The 13696-nt window shown below is 38.3% G+C and overlaps 1 protein-coding gene across 2 annotated transcripts in view; it reads right to left on the bottom strand.

Annotated features, from left to right (window-relative positions):
* stxbp1a (syntaxin binding protein 1a) overlaps positions 1-13696 on the bottom strand; it is a 58800-nt gene that overhangs the window by 2708 nt on the left and 42396 nt on the right. Inside the window, exons 16-20 of one of the 2 annotated variants that reach the window (XM_024299094.2) lie at positions 11449-11558; positions 11195-11296; positions 10970-11055; positions 10430-10584; positions 5643-5792 (exon numbers count right to left, since the gene is read on the bottom strand). In XM_024299094.2, coding sequence (XP_024154862.1) covers positions 5683-5792; positions 10430-10584; positions 10970-11055; positions 11195-11296; positions 11449-11558 — 563 coding nt within the window. In that variant the 3' untranslated portion in view covers positions 5643-5682. The remainder of the gene's footprint in view (positions 1-5642; positions 5793-10429; positions 10585-10969; positions 11056-11194; positions 11297-11448; positions 11559-13696) is intronic. The other variant, XM_024299095.2, reaches the window with a different exon arrangement.

Here is a 13696-nt window from a genome sequence, read left to right as displayed (position 1 = left end):
TGGGCCGAGTACGTAGCTGGGGTGTGGTTTTGGGTGTTTAAAAACACAATTGATAAGAGCAGTTGGAGATGAGTCGAGATGGACAATGTTAAATTAACTGTAGAAGCTCTAAATAAAATACATGTCTGGTGTGAACTGGAGGGGAAGCGGACTCCACTTCACGGTGCTTCCGTGCTCGATGTGAACCTAGCGTAAGACTTCAGGGCCCCTTGGTACTTACATAGTTTAACAAGACAAAAGATTAAAAACCCACCAAACTGAAATCTAGAATTGTTATTTTGTTTTATTTAAATATAACCTCATCTAAATAACACAAGCCAATGCTTTATTTCCAACAGAACACAGGTGACAAACCTAAGAATTATTTTCTCCACTAAATGAGCTCATTCCAAATGTGCTGCTGCTGCACGCCTCAGAGGCAACGAAAGGCTGAAAAACTGCATGCAGACAGTTAAAACAAGTCCTCACATGAAGCCAGAAAGGAGCAGAAGCGGGACGTTTCTAGATGCCATCAAGCCCAAAAACAGAGAGTGACAGCAAGCAGCTGTACTGACAGCTGAAGACGTTTCACACGGTGTTAAACCCAAAAGGTGCTGGCTGGAGTAAAGCTACCCGCCTGCCGGTTTTGTGTCGTCTGCTGAAGCAGATGCCCTGACGGGTCTCATCTTCAGAGTGGATCATAAAAGAGGCAGACGGGGGCTTGGATTTACCCCCTGCACCTGTTGAACATCACACTGGAGCTTTAGACTTTGTTTCTGCTAGATGTTTTTTTAGGCCACAGATGATCAAAGATGGTGCTGCAGACGCCACAGCGGCAGGTGGATGCACTTAAAACAGATGTCTCTGTTCTACAAAGCCCAGAAATATGACTTTTAATTCCACTTTTAATGTGCTTGATGACTGCCAAGGACCATTTAGTTAAATAAATAACGCTAAATAAAGATTAAGTTAACCTAAACTTTATTGAACTCATTCACAAACAGTTGAAGGACGGTATGAATCATTCCATGAGGATCCTAACAACAGTAGCTGTAATTCTCCATCAACCCATCAATAGTTTATCAACGCCATACTGACACATTTGGACTTAATTTCAAGCCTCACTTATCACAGAAAATCAATTTATTGTCAGTAAGCACAACCAGAATTAAAGCTACGTTAAATTATAAGACACTGGATTACGAAGCAGATTTTCTATTTTTGAACCAATTCAAGGATTTAAAGTGTTCCTCATGGTTATATGGAAGGGGTCACTTTATTAGCTCTGATTTAGTTTTTGTTGGTTACATTTAGGGATTTGTGGCTGGAATGCACCAGAAACAGTAAGATAAACAGTTTTTATTTTTATCATTGATGACTTCACACTTCCTTCTGCATTTGCTGCATTGACATGATCCTATAGTGCGGAACAGGGGCCGGATCCGGCCCTCCAGGTAATTCTATCCGGCCCTCCAGATCATTTTATTTTGTTGTTAATAATGCTATCTTGCGCTCATTTCTAACTTGTATAATTTTAACAAAATATATTTTTATGAAGAGTAAAATATTGAAAGTTATTTAAGGTTTAAGTTCATTTAATCTGGAATAATATTCCTGTATTTTTATTATTCATATTTATGTTAAAAAATCAGTTTTACCGTTTTAAAAATTGGCATTCTGATAGCTTTTTGGACTATTTTGGCATTTACTAAGATTGATTAGGCTGCTTCGCAGTTTAGCTAATATTTCTGCTATTTAGCTATTCAGCTATTTTTATTAATTTAAAGGGGCCATACCATTACTTTCTTAAGACACTAAAAAACAAATTATTTATGAAATATTAGTTATTTTTCATGAGCTTTTTCCTACCCGGAAGTAAAACTACTCGATTACTGAGGCTCCGCCTGCCGCTGCATGTGGCTGCCGCCCATTTTATGATGTCATCCTAGAGTCTGTTGCAGTATGTCTGCATTTCTCCCTCAAAAATAATCTTAACTTCTTCAAAGATGGATGCACATACAATACATCTGCCTCTAGTAGGCCCGGCCATAGCAAACACACACGCAGCTTCTGCATGACTGTGCCGGACCGGGAGTTGGGGATTTTGGGGCTTTCATTTTTTTGTTACGTAGGACAAGAGTATCATGAAAGTTGGTGTTGTGTGCTATGAAAATGAAATAACTAAACTAAACTAGACTAGACTAGACTAGACTAGACTAGACTAGACTAGACTAAACTAGACTAAACTAAACTAAACTAAACCTCCTCAGCCTGCCTCCCCTAGCCCCACCCATTTTCTTTTTTCAAATCTGGGCTGAGATTGGAGTCAGCCACCAACTGTCCTGTTTGGTTACCCTTTAAATGGTTTGACCAATCACAAAAGTCAACTGTAATACCTCGATTCCACCTATAGGGGACAATATAGAGATGGTTTTTGACTATATTTTCAAAAATTAAAAAAGCTACATTTGATTTCTCAAACATTTGGCAATGACCGACAGAGAGGCACTTTTAAAGCCCCATTTATAGAGTTCATCAGCCAAAAAAAGTTAATGTATGGTTTGTTTAACCTTAAAAAATAGAAAAATAGCATGTTTGATTTGACTTTCCAGCTTATTTGACACAGGATTAGTTTTAATTTTATTTCTGCAGTCAAAAGTAAAGTAAGTTAAAACGGTTGTACAAAAAATATATATTAATTCAATTATTATAATTATTTAAAAGAATTTATATAAATAAATGGCTACAAAAACATAGATAAAGAGTGTTTTTCTCAACAGTGACTTAGTGGCTCTTGCTTGTTTTTGGTCAGTAAACAATTGGACCTAATGGCTCTTTCAGAATCAAAGGTTGTAGACCTCTGACCTAGAGGTGACATATGCTCACAAAAAGACTCATCGTCAGGAGTCGGAAAGGACTGTAAGGCAGTTTATTAAAGATGTACCCCACAAACTCCTCTTTGCTGCTCATCCTACAAATGTGGGAGAAAGAAAAAATATTTCATTTAATCAAAAATAATCTTGCAAACACAAATTTAATTTAATTTTGTTCTTAGTATTGATTGCAGTAGTTTATATGTTTAAGCATCAAACTATGTTCATTTGCATCCAATCGAGGTGTGTCTGTTTGTCATTGAATTTCTTTTTGTTGTTGTCCTGAAACATCAAACTCTGAGCTTTGCAGGACTGACATGCATGTGTGCAGAGAGGCCTCATGAGTAGACTTCACCGTGCTGTAACCAGTCTTTGCAATAGTCATTGAAGGTTCTAAGTCATCCTCATCTAGGTGCCACTGTCTTGAGGTTGTCATAGCAACTGGACTTGAAATTATCTTCCTTGAAACGTTTCGCTGACATACGACGGAGTATTTACATACTTTATAAACAAAAATATGTTTTTTAATTACGACTTTAAATCTTGTACATTTACGAGAAAAAAGTCGTAACTGCTAAATTACAAGAATAAAGTGAATTTATTTCAAAGTAATACGCTAAATTTATGACTTTTTACCTGTAAATTTACAAGTTTTAAAGTCGTAAATAAATGAGAAAAGAACCGAAATCGTCTGTTTATCAGAGGCGTTCTCAAAGATGTAAGACTGGAGCATCTTGTGAAGCTTTATTTCCAATTTGATGTTAAAAACAAAGAAATTCTGAACCTATTCATGACTCTAAATCAAATTTTCAGTAAAACTGACTTTCCAGGTTTGTGTTGGTAATGCAGAGTTTCATATGTAAAGAGCTTAGAGACACATGTTCACAGGACCACCACTTTATTCTGGCCTTTCGATTCACATACCCAGAAACCCTTTCACCACCGTACATCATGTCTGTGCGCAGAAACCAAAGGAGAACGTAAACGGAGCTCTGTATGCCCCCTTCTCTAAATGAAACGTCGCATTTCAACACAAAACAACGAGGAATGACAGTAGTCTGTTACGTTAGCACAAGAATATTGAAAATTCAGAAAACTAGGCCTCTTTAGATGGACAGTCGACGACTAATCGACTATTAAAATATTCAACAACTAATTTAATAGTCAATTAGTCATTACTTTATACTATATGGATATAGTTATAATGGCATTCTGCTAGCTTTGTGGACTATTTTGACATTAATAAAGGTTTTTTAGGCTAATATTTCAGCTACATGCTAGCTATCTTGAGTAATTTAGGATTTTTTTTCCTTTTTTTAGGCTATTTTGAAGTTTAGCTAGTATTTCAGCTGTATGCTAGCTGTTTTGGCTAACTTAGGTTTTTTTCAGTTTTTAGGATATTTTAGCATTTTTAGTCGGCTAACATCTTTAGCGTTTTCAGCTACTAGCTTCAGCGTTTTCAGTTGTTAGCTTCAGTGGTTTCAGCTATCAAATTCAGCATTTTCAGCTGTCAGAATCATCCAAGTTCATCTTACAGTATCCACAATAGCATCAATCTAGCATCATTATCCCAGGTAATACTATATATCAAGTTTTTAGTTTGTTTAAAGCTAAATATGGTCAAGTTGCGTGCTTTGCATCCAGTTTGCACATGACCCAATTAGTCGACTAATCATTAAAAATAATCGGGGATCAGTCGCCTATTAAAATAATTATTTGTGGCAGCACTAGTGGACAGCTGCGAGGATATCATCAACATGTTCTGCAGACATCCTGCAAGCAGCCCATCAATGAATAAAACATTAATAAACTGTCAAATAACGAAACTTCCAAACATTTTCAATATTTTAAACATTCAGTTTACCTGTTGAGATCCAAGATGCTTTTCAATTTAGTCGGTCTGGTTCATGGCGTTCATTCGCTGGACTGTAGACTCCCTTTGATTTTAATCTCGTAAATTAACGAGATTAAAACTCAGATTTACAAGATTTAAAGTCATAATATTACTTTTTTTTGGTGGCCCTAATACTCCGTCGTACTGACAAAACGTCATCATTTTGTCGTTTCATCGGCGAAACATTTCAAGGAAGAAGATTTCTAGTTCCTGCGACTCAACCTCAAGACAGTCTTTGCAACGTGCTGTACTTTGATCAGCTGTGTTTGGCTGCATTTGATTCAAATGCAGCATCTCTACAGACAAGTTGTGATCCATGTGAGCAAGTGATGAGGGACAGAGTGGAATCAACTCAAAGTAACAGAAAATACACCAGAAAACGGAGAATTCGTATCTGAAATCCAACATCAACTCAAGCTCATGTCAGGTCAGGCGGCGCTTAAAAAAATCTGGGTCTGTCTTAAGCTTCACATCCAAAAAAAATCAGGCATTGGGAGCTCATAAAGATGTTGGGGTAGATTAATTCTGGAGTTCAAAATGACAGGCCACACCTTCATGTGCATCCAGAGGATGGCCATAAAGGCGTGGTTGAATCCACTAAGATGATAGGAGGCAGCAGGGATGGTCACATGACCTCCTCAAGCACAGACTTTACACATGTTTGTTTTTAACAATATTGATGCAGGTTTGATTCAATTTTATCAGCAAAAATAATTTGTCCAGGATCAATTAAATGCATAATTTAATAAAAGATAAAAGAGTCCATGCAATGAGGAAGTGTCCATCTCTGAGGGACAAGGGTGGAGTTACATAAAAGAGAGTTTAAAGAGGAGGGGGGAACCAGGAGGAAGAAGCCCTTATGTTCAGAAAGGGCTTCTCAGTGCAGCTGCCTTTACTTTTTTCTGTGATCTCCCTCCCTCCCAATCTGTCTCTGCCTCACTCGTCTGAGGGCTGAGCGTCCTCAAAGGACACCCTAGTGGACTCTCGGAAGTCGGGGTGCTGCAGGTCCGACAAGAATTTGGTAGGGGTGAGAGTGTGGGTGGAACCTGTGGAGGAACAGAGGCGGCTTCACCAGGCGTCTCACAGCATTTGCTACGCCCTTTTCCCCCAGGCTCTCCACACAGACACAAAAGGGTTACACACAAGCAACCTGCAGACACACACTCCACCGCTGGCACTTCTCACAACAGCATTAGCGCACAGACACACACAAAAAAGACAGTTGTTTGAAACACAGTAGCTGAAGCAGAGCACATCAAAAACAGACACTCCACTTTAACAAAGACTGCAGAAGAAGCACTGAGATGTTTAATTCTTTAACACCTAACACAAAATCTTTTACATACTGTAACTTTTTATCCGTTAACATGATGATTCCAGTAGATTCTGAAGGAGAAAAGCAGCTTTTCTCCTTCAAAATCTACTGGAATCATCGTGTTAACGGTTGAAAAATGACAGTAAATCAAAGAATATAAACACTGGAGCTCCGGTGTTAAAGGATTAAGAAGCACAGAAGGCGTCACACACACGACCTCCCTAATGTATCACTGCACATGTCAGCTCTGCTGTGACATCTGTGTAGAATTGCTTCTTTTTTCTTTGCAAAATAACACAAAACATTTATGAAATCCAGACAGAATGATGAAACAGGCTGTGAAAATTAGTGATTTCTCTTCTTGTGTTATTCCTGCTTTTTTAACTAATAGATTGTGATATAGAGCGTCTTCACAACCCAATTATCGTATTATATTTTAAAAATTGGAATGGCACTTGCCAATCCAATGCATTCTCACTCCCAATTTGTCACACGTGGTTCTGGCGTCACTTTCTGAGGTGTTGGGTGTCCCAAAACTCGTCATTCTATTATGTGTTGGCTGTTCCCATTAAATCAGGGGTCCCCAACCTCCAGGCTGTAAACCGGTATAAGTCTGAGGGCCGCTTGATACCAGGACACAATTAGGGACCCTTTACTGGAGCTGTGGATCCGACTGGATTCACAGATCAAAATCAATGATTCACGAGTCTTACGTTTTACTTTAATAGCTTGTTTTATCATGTTACCCCCTCCTGTTACCCTCTACTTTCTCTAAACTCCCCCTCTTTTACTTTTCTTTTGTGCCCTTAAACTCCCCCCAAACCTCCCTCTTCTTCTTTTCCGTCCGGTCCAACAGAGAAAAAAAAGTTACAAACATATTCAATATAAATAAAGTTTAGCATAAAATACAAAAATATTCAATAAACCCCTGTTGTGACAGTAAAATCTGTCCAACACAAGAGCTCTGAGCTTGTATTGGTTTGCTCAGCTGTTGGACAGGACAAGCTAAAAAAAGGAAAAGAAAACAGGGAGCTTCACCAACACGAACATTTGGTTACTTCTTGTGACAGTAGCGATGCTTTTTTGGCTTTCTTTCAGTTAATACATGTAAAATCCAACATTATTCTGCATTTCACAGCAAAAATACATCGTCCCCGGATAATATTTTAATACACTCTACTATATTTATAAAGATCGCGAATCTTGGATATCGCGTATATTGGTACACGAATTTTCAGGACCAGATCCGAGCACTCGTATACTTGTTACAGCCCAATTCATTACCGCGTCCTAAGGGTTAGGAACCCGTGATTTAATGGGAACAACCAGTACATCAAAAAAAATGACAAGTTTCAGGAGACCTAAAATGTCAAAAAGTGATGAAGAGGGCCCACATATGATGAGTTGGGATTGAGAATGTGTAGGCCAATCAGATATATCAAACTCAGATTATGTCTTCTGTGCAAAAATGAACCACATTTCTTTACACTCCTAATAACAACGTCAATATTTTCCTCCTCTCCATCTCTAGAGAAAAAACGTAACTTATGTTCTTTTTTTGGTAAATATCTTGTGTTAATGTTAATTTTTAAAAGTGGTTTGAAAGTGATAAACAAACATCTGTTTTAAGGGATCTGCAGAGTTCACATAACTGGAATAGTTTCAGTTGGTGCTTCACAGTCATAAACTCGGTGCTATCCTAGGTATGTTGTCGTTGGAATTGGGGTCATCTGGACCCCACAAGACAGCACACTGAACTTTTTTTTTCATAATGATTTTTGATTTTCACTGGTGTCTGTAGCAGACATGAAATCATGTCCACTTTTATTCAAATTTGTTATGGGATGGATAACTCGTCAATGTAAGGATAGGGTCACCTGGACCCTATAAGACAGCACTGGGTTAAGGTTGACACACAGGCACAGTCACTGAGGTTTGGTTAATACTACTCATCCAAGTCAAAGTGTGGTCCCACCTCCATCAAGCTATGTTCACACCAAATGCGATTCACATGGCGTCGAGTTTTCATGTTAGGTCAATGTACGGATGCGATTGGAGATCCTGTGCCGTGATGTGAGTGTCGTGCAACAGCAAGATTTAAGCGTTTTTAGTTAAAAAAATCTGAACTTTGGTGATAGCATCAGCAAATCAGGGATTCAGCTTTAGGCACAAGACATGTTTACTGATGCAATCAGTGGGTGGAGTCCAAATCTAACATGGTGGAGAATCTGATAGTTCTCCTCCTAAACTTTTTTATTTTTCTAATCAAGGAAATATTGTCCAATTATTGTCCTCTCCTCTGAGTCATTAAACTGGGTCACAGAGTGAAAGCAGTCTCTGAATGATCTCATTACCCTAGCACAGGGGTCTCCACATGTGGCTTTTTGACCCTTCATTGTGGCTCTCTGATTAATAAAGAATAAAAACACAACAATCATTAAGGCACACCAGACTATACAGCAGATTTTCTGTTTCTTAAGGATTTTAAGTGTGCCTAATGGTTAAAAAAATACAGTAAAAGTCATTTAATTAGCTCTGTTTTTATTTTAATTAGTGACATTTACAAATTTCAGACTAAGATGGACCACAAATAGTGAAATAAATAGATTTTTTTTGTTACTGTTGACACTGAGCTACCCAATACCACATTTGCTGCATTGAGGTGATGCTATGTGACACAGGGTGTCTTTTATTTTGAAAGGAAGTCATTCATTTAAAAGAATTAGCATTTTCACACCTATGTGCTGTTTTTATTTATGCCAAAACCAACAGTTTATTTATATATATGATAATAGCAGCATTAATGTTGAGGCAAATCAGTGTTTTCCATTTTCTAAAGTCAGACTTTGTGTCTCCTCCTGAGCTGTGGTCAGTAAGAAATCCACTTAAATGGCTCTTTAAGTGTCGAAGGTTCCAGACCCCTGCTCTAGCTAGAAATAGAGACGTGATTATTGATGCTTTTTGGTAGAGTTCTTCTTAAAATAAATACATTTAATCTATTAACATTATCTGTGTTTTTCATGTATTATAATTGAGATATACAGTCACTGCTCCATGAGGCTAAAAACTTTCAAACTCAAGCGCACAAGAGGCCAAAATCCAAAACACACCTTAGGTCGAACAGGATAGACATTTATTGAACACACTAAAACTAAATGTTTTAAACTTTTAAACCATAACTTTTTAACATAGTTATGAACTAAATATACAGCATTACCTGTGATAATGATAGTGTGAATGCTGTAAACTGAATTTGGCCCCTGAAGATTTTAGTACTGATAGCTGAAAATGCTGAAGCTAATAGCTAAAATATTAGCTAAATGCTGAATTAGCCTAAAAAACAAACAAACAAAAAACATAAGTTAGATTAAACAGCTAGCATGTAGCTGAAATAATATCTAAACTCCAAAAGAGTCTAAAAACAAAAAAGCCTTAATTAGCTAAAACAGCTAGCAACATTGTCCAATGATGCAAAAAAAAGACAATCTGAGCTGCACTCAGAGGGAATTTACAAATTTAAATATTGACTGAAAGCCGATTGGGGGCTGCTTAGGTTAGCTAAACTCCAAAACAGCCTTATAAATTTGACTAAATGCCAAAATAGTTCAAAAAGTTAGCAGAATGCATTTTTTTTACTTTAAAACTGTAACTTTTTAACATAATTATGAATAATAAAAAGGCAGGAATATTATTCCAGAATAAATCAATTTAAACCTTAAATAACTTTCAATATTTTAAATCTCTGTAAATATATATTTTGTCAAAATTAAGTTAGAAATAAGCGCAAGATAAGATCGGACCTTTAATAACGATAAAATAAAATGATCTGGAGGGGCGGATAGAATTAGCCGGAGGGCCGGATCTGGCCCCCGGGCCTGGACTTTGACACATACGCTCACACTAGCTTCTCCCACAAGTGTCTGGTGAACCAAGTTTGTGAACACGTCTTTGGACAAACATCGAGCAGGAAATTCACAGTCCAAATAGAGGCGAATCGCTTCCGCTGTGACCGCAGCTTTAGACTGCAGGAGGCAGACGTGGAGTCAGTTCTGCTGTACGGCATAAGTGTGAATTTACTTCATGTGTGTTTTACCTGATAAAGCATAAGCACGGACCAGAGGCTGTTTGTGACGTGAGAGGAGGAAAAATTAACACTGACCTAACATTGAAAGGAATGCTGGCTTTTAAAGGTTCCTTTAAACATTTACATATGTCATAGTTCAGACACTTACGAGACTCTGACGATCACACAAAGAAAATGTTCCCCCTTGACTCAGCAAAGATCCACACTCTATAAATCCTCGACTTTGATTCTGAAATGCGTTATTAAAAGGCCACTTTTTCCATTTTCGGTGCTGGGCCACTTACCAATGATGGCTTCCCACTTCCCATTGGCCTGTGTGACTTCGTAGGCACAGCGCATCTCACTGAAGGACACACCGCCGATGATGAAAACCATGACCCGTGGTCCGGTGCGGTACTCTCCAGGGGTCTTGTTCTTGTGCCAGTGTCCATACCGAGCACTGCCAGAGAGGACACACAAGAAGGATTTTTCCATAACGGTCCGTTTGGAGGGCTAAATGTAGGGGTAGGGTGAAGGGAAGGATTCAGATTCAGCCTTATATTACAAATGTTTCCTTGTCTTTACCTCCCAGGTATGGCCAGCAGTTGTTTGTGTGTGTCTGTATGTAAGTGTGTGTTTGCGTGTGTGTTTTTATGTAGATGTGTGGGTCTGTTCTATGTGTGTGCATGTATCTTTGCATGTGTTTCATTGTTGACTGTATATGAGTGAACTGGACATAGTGTGGAGTCACTCATAGAAAATGTCTAGAGGGAATACTCAGTCCAGTTCACACGTGCAGTGTATTGTTTGTATGTGTGTTGGGGTGCCCTCGTGTGTGTGAGTACCTGACGGCGGTGGTGCTGAACGATGCAGAGGAGCGAGTAGAGATGTAGGGATAGTGTTTGGTGTCCAGCTTATCATCAATAGCATCCTGCAGGAGAACAAAGCAGCAGAACCTCTGAAGAGTTTCACAGCAAGATTCTTTTGAACCATGAGGAAAAAAATACTTCCTAACAAGCCTCAAAAATCGGCTTCATAACTACACATTAGAGTAGAAACACACAACAAACCTCCATGATGTCTTTGACCAGCGGTGTCCAGCGGGACAGCTGATAGGTTTGCTCGCTCACACGCTCCTTCCTGTCCATCTTCTTCCCCCGACGGAGGGTCGACTAGAGAAGAAGAATGAGATGTTAGATCAAAATAAAGGATAATGCAGAAATTCATGTATATTTATTTTTATATTTGCAGTTTGAATTTGAGTTCAAAGCTTCAGTTGGCTCCAAATGCAGATGAAAGCAGATTATGGATCATGGGGGCTCACATCTGTGATGATGGGGACGCCCAGGTGAGCCATGTTGGTGATGATCTCACTGTCCTCTGGGGGGATCTGAGCGTGTTGGATCAGCTTGTTCAGGTTCTCCTCCGTGATGCCTGAACCGCAAACACACACCCCCACACACACACACACATACACACACAGGTCATGACTCAAATGCAAATGAGCATTTTAACTATTTGATTTCCTTTGATTTGCACAACAGTGTAGTGGTTGGCAGATCCTGGTTGAAATCCCAGCCGTGTCCTTTCTGTGTGGAGTTTGAATGTACAGTATGTGTGGTTTCCTACGGGCACTCCAGTCCAAAAACATCCTTCAGTACAGTAGGTTTATAAATTGTCTCTTGGGGTGTGAGTGTGTGGCCCTGTTTCAGACCGGGGATTAGTTTTATGCGTACTATCCCACCTTCACCTAACGTAGCTGGGATAGATCAGAGGTCTGCAACCTGTGGCTCCGGAGCCTCATCTGGCTCTTTTATCTCTTTAGTGTCGCTCTATAGCTTTAAAGGAAAATGCTAATGATTCAAATGAATAATCAATTTAAATTTGGCCGTTTCTATTTCAGTTTTTAATATGTCAAACCACAAAGGAAAGTGTAATTTACTGTCATAGAAATTCTGTAGAAATATTCTTTAAATGTATATTTTTTGTTGTAAAGTTTTTTAAATAAAAGTCTATAAAAGTCTTAAATTTTGGTAAATTACACTTAAATGATTTAAACAATGCAGTTTAAAACAATGATTTAGAATTATGTGTTTTGTGTCTCACATCTTTAAAAATGAGAATGAAAACCTCAGTTTCTTTTTAATCTTTAGATTTTTGTTTTAATAATTTGTTTCTACCTCAATTTTTCTTTTATTTGACAATAAAAGGAGAACAATGGATGCACCAAAACCCTAATGATAAAAAAACGTAATGATTTACTGTCTTACAATTTACTTTGAAGTTCTTCTGCTGCATCAGGAGAACCTTCATTGACACGTGGTGTATTTTATTTTGAAAGGAACTTGTGTGTGATGCTGCTGTCAAAAGCAAAAGAAATAGAAACTGGTGTAGAAACATGTAGACAATGTTGTAATTCAAAGCTGTTTTGCAATATTTAAAAGCTACTTTTCTAAAATAATCATTAATTGCCACAAAAACATTAATATTGTGTATTTTCTAAACAATAACGTGGGACTTTTCGGCTCTCACAGAAAATGGACCAAATGGTTCTTTTAGCGTTCAAGGTTGCAGACCCCTTGGATAGGCTCTAGCTACTCCACGATGCCAAAAGTGATTGAGTGGGTTCAGAAAATGGATGGATAGACTTTTTTGGAGTTTGTTGTCTTGCTCCTCTTTGGTGCAAAACCTGGGGCCCGTTTCAAGAAGCAGGTTTTGTTGAAACTCTGAGTTTGTGAACTCTGAGTTCAGGAAAACTCTGGAGTTTCCAGCTTCAGAAACGGAGGTAACTAAAACCCGTTTCAAGAAGCGGGTTAAGCTGAACTATGGCAACTGAGTCAGTGAACGTAACCTGGTCTGGAGCAGGTTTCCTTCAGGATGCTTAGAGTCTCTGCCCCTTTTTAAAGTGAAGGAGGTTCAAATATGAGTTCCTCATTAGCATTTAGAGAATATTCACATTATAGACATCACGTTTCCACCACGCAGAAACCAGAATATCATATCCATTCATAGAGGATCATGTAGAGAGGAGGCTGGATTAATCCAGAGGAAATGTTATTTATGTCGGGAGAAGATTTTGAGGACACGAGTCGACTGTCTGGTGTTTCCTAATTGATTTTTATTTGAGCGATATTGTTTTTCCAGGGATTCACTATTAATAATACCTAGTTTTCATTTCATCTTTTTAAACCCTTAAAAATGGCAATCTTTAAACCTTAAACATTGGAGATGTCTGTCTAACCATCCACTGTGCTGAAACAGATTTATCAAATGTTGGCACAGTGGTTAATAGAGCTGTCTTAATGCTAAGGCTGGGGATTTGCGTCCCGCCTATGGAGAAGTTTTATCATACACATTTTTTTCCAGTGAATATTATTTAATTCTTGAGGATTAAAATTAAATAGATACTTATTTTAACGTATTCCAGGCAGCTAGAGTGTTTCATTTTTGCGTACAGTGATATTCATGTGTGTGTGGGGTGGGGGGTTTACAAAAAAAGGTATTTACTCCAACTTAACCAATTACAGAGATTACTCGTTAATTATTGACAGATCAAAAACCATTCCCTACTT

This window comes from Oryzias melastigma, linkage group LG12 (genome assembly GCF_002922805.2).
Source record: "Oryzias melastigma strain HK-1 linkage group LG12, ASM292280v2, whole genome shotgun sequence".
Classification (NCBI taxonomy): domain Eukaryota; kingdom Metazoa; phylum Chordata; class Actinopteri; order Beloniformes; family Adrianichthyidae; genus Oryzias; species Oryzias melastigma.
This window is presented reverse-complemented; position numbering and strand designations above follow the sequence as displayed.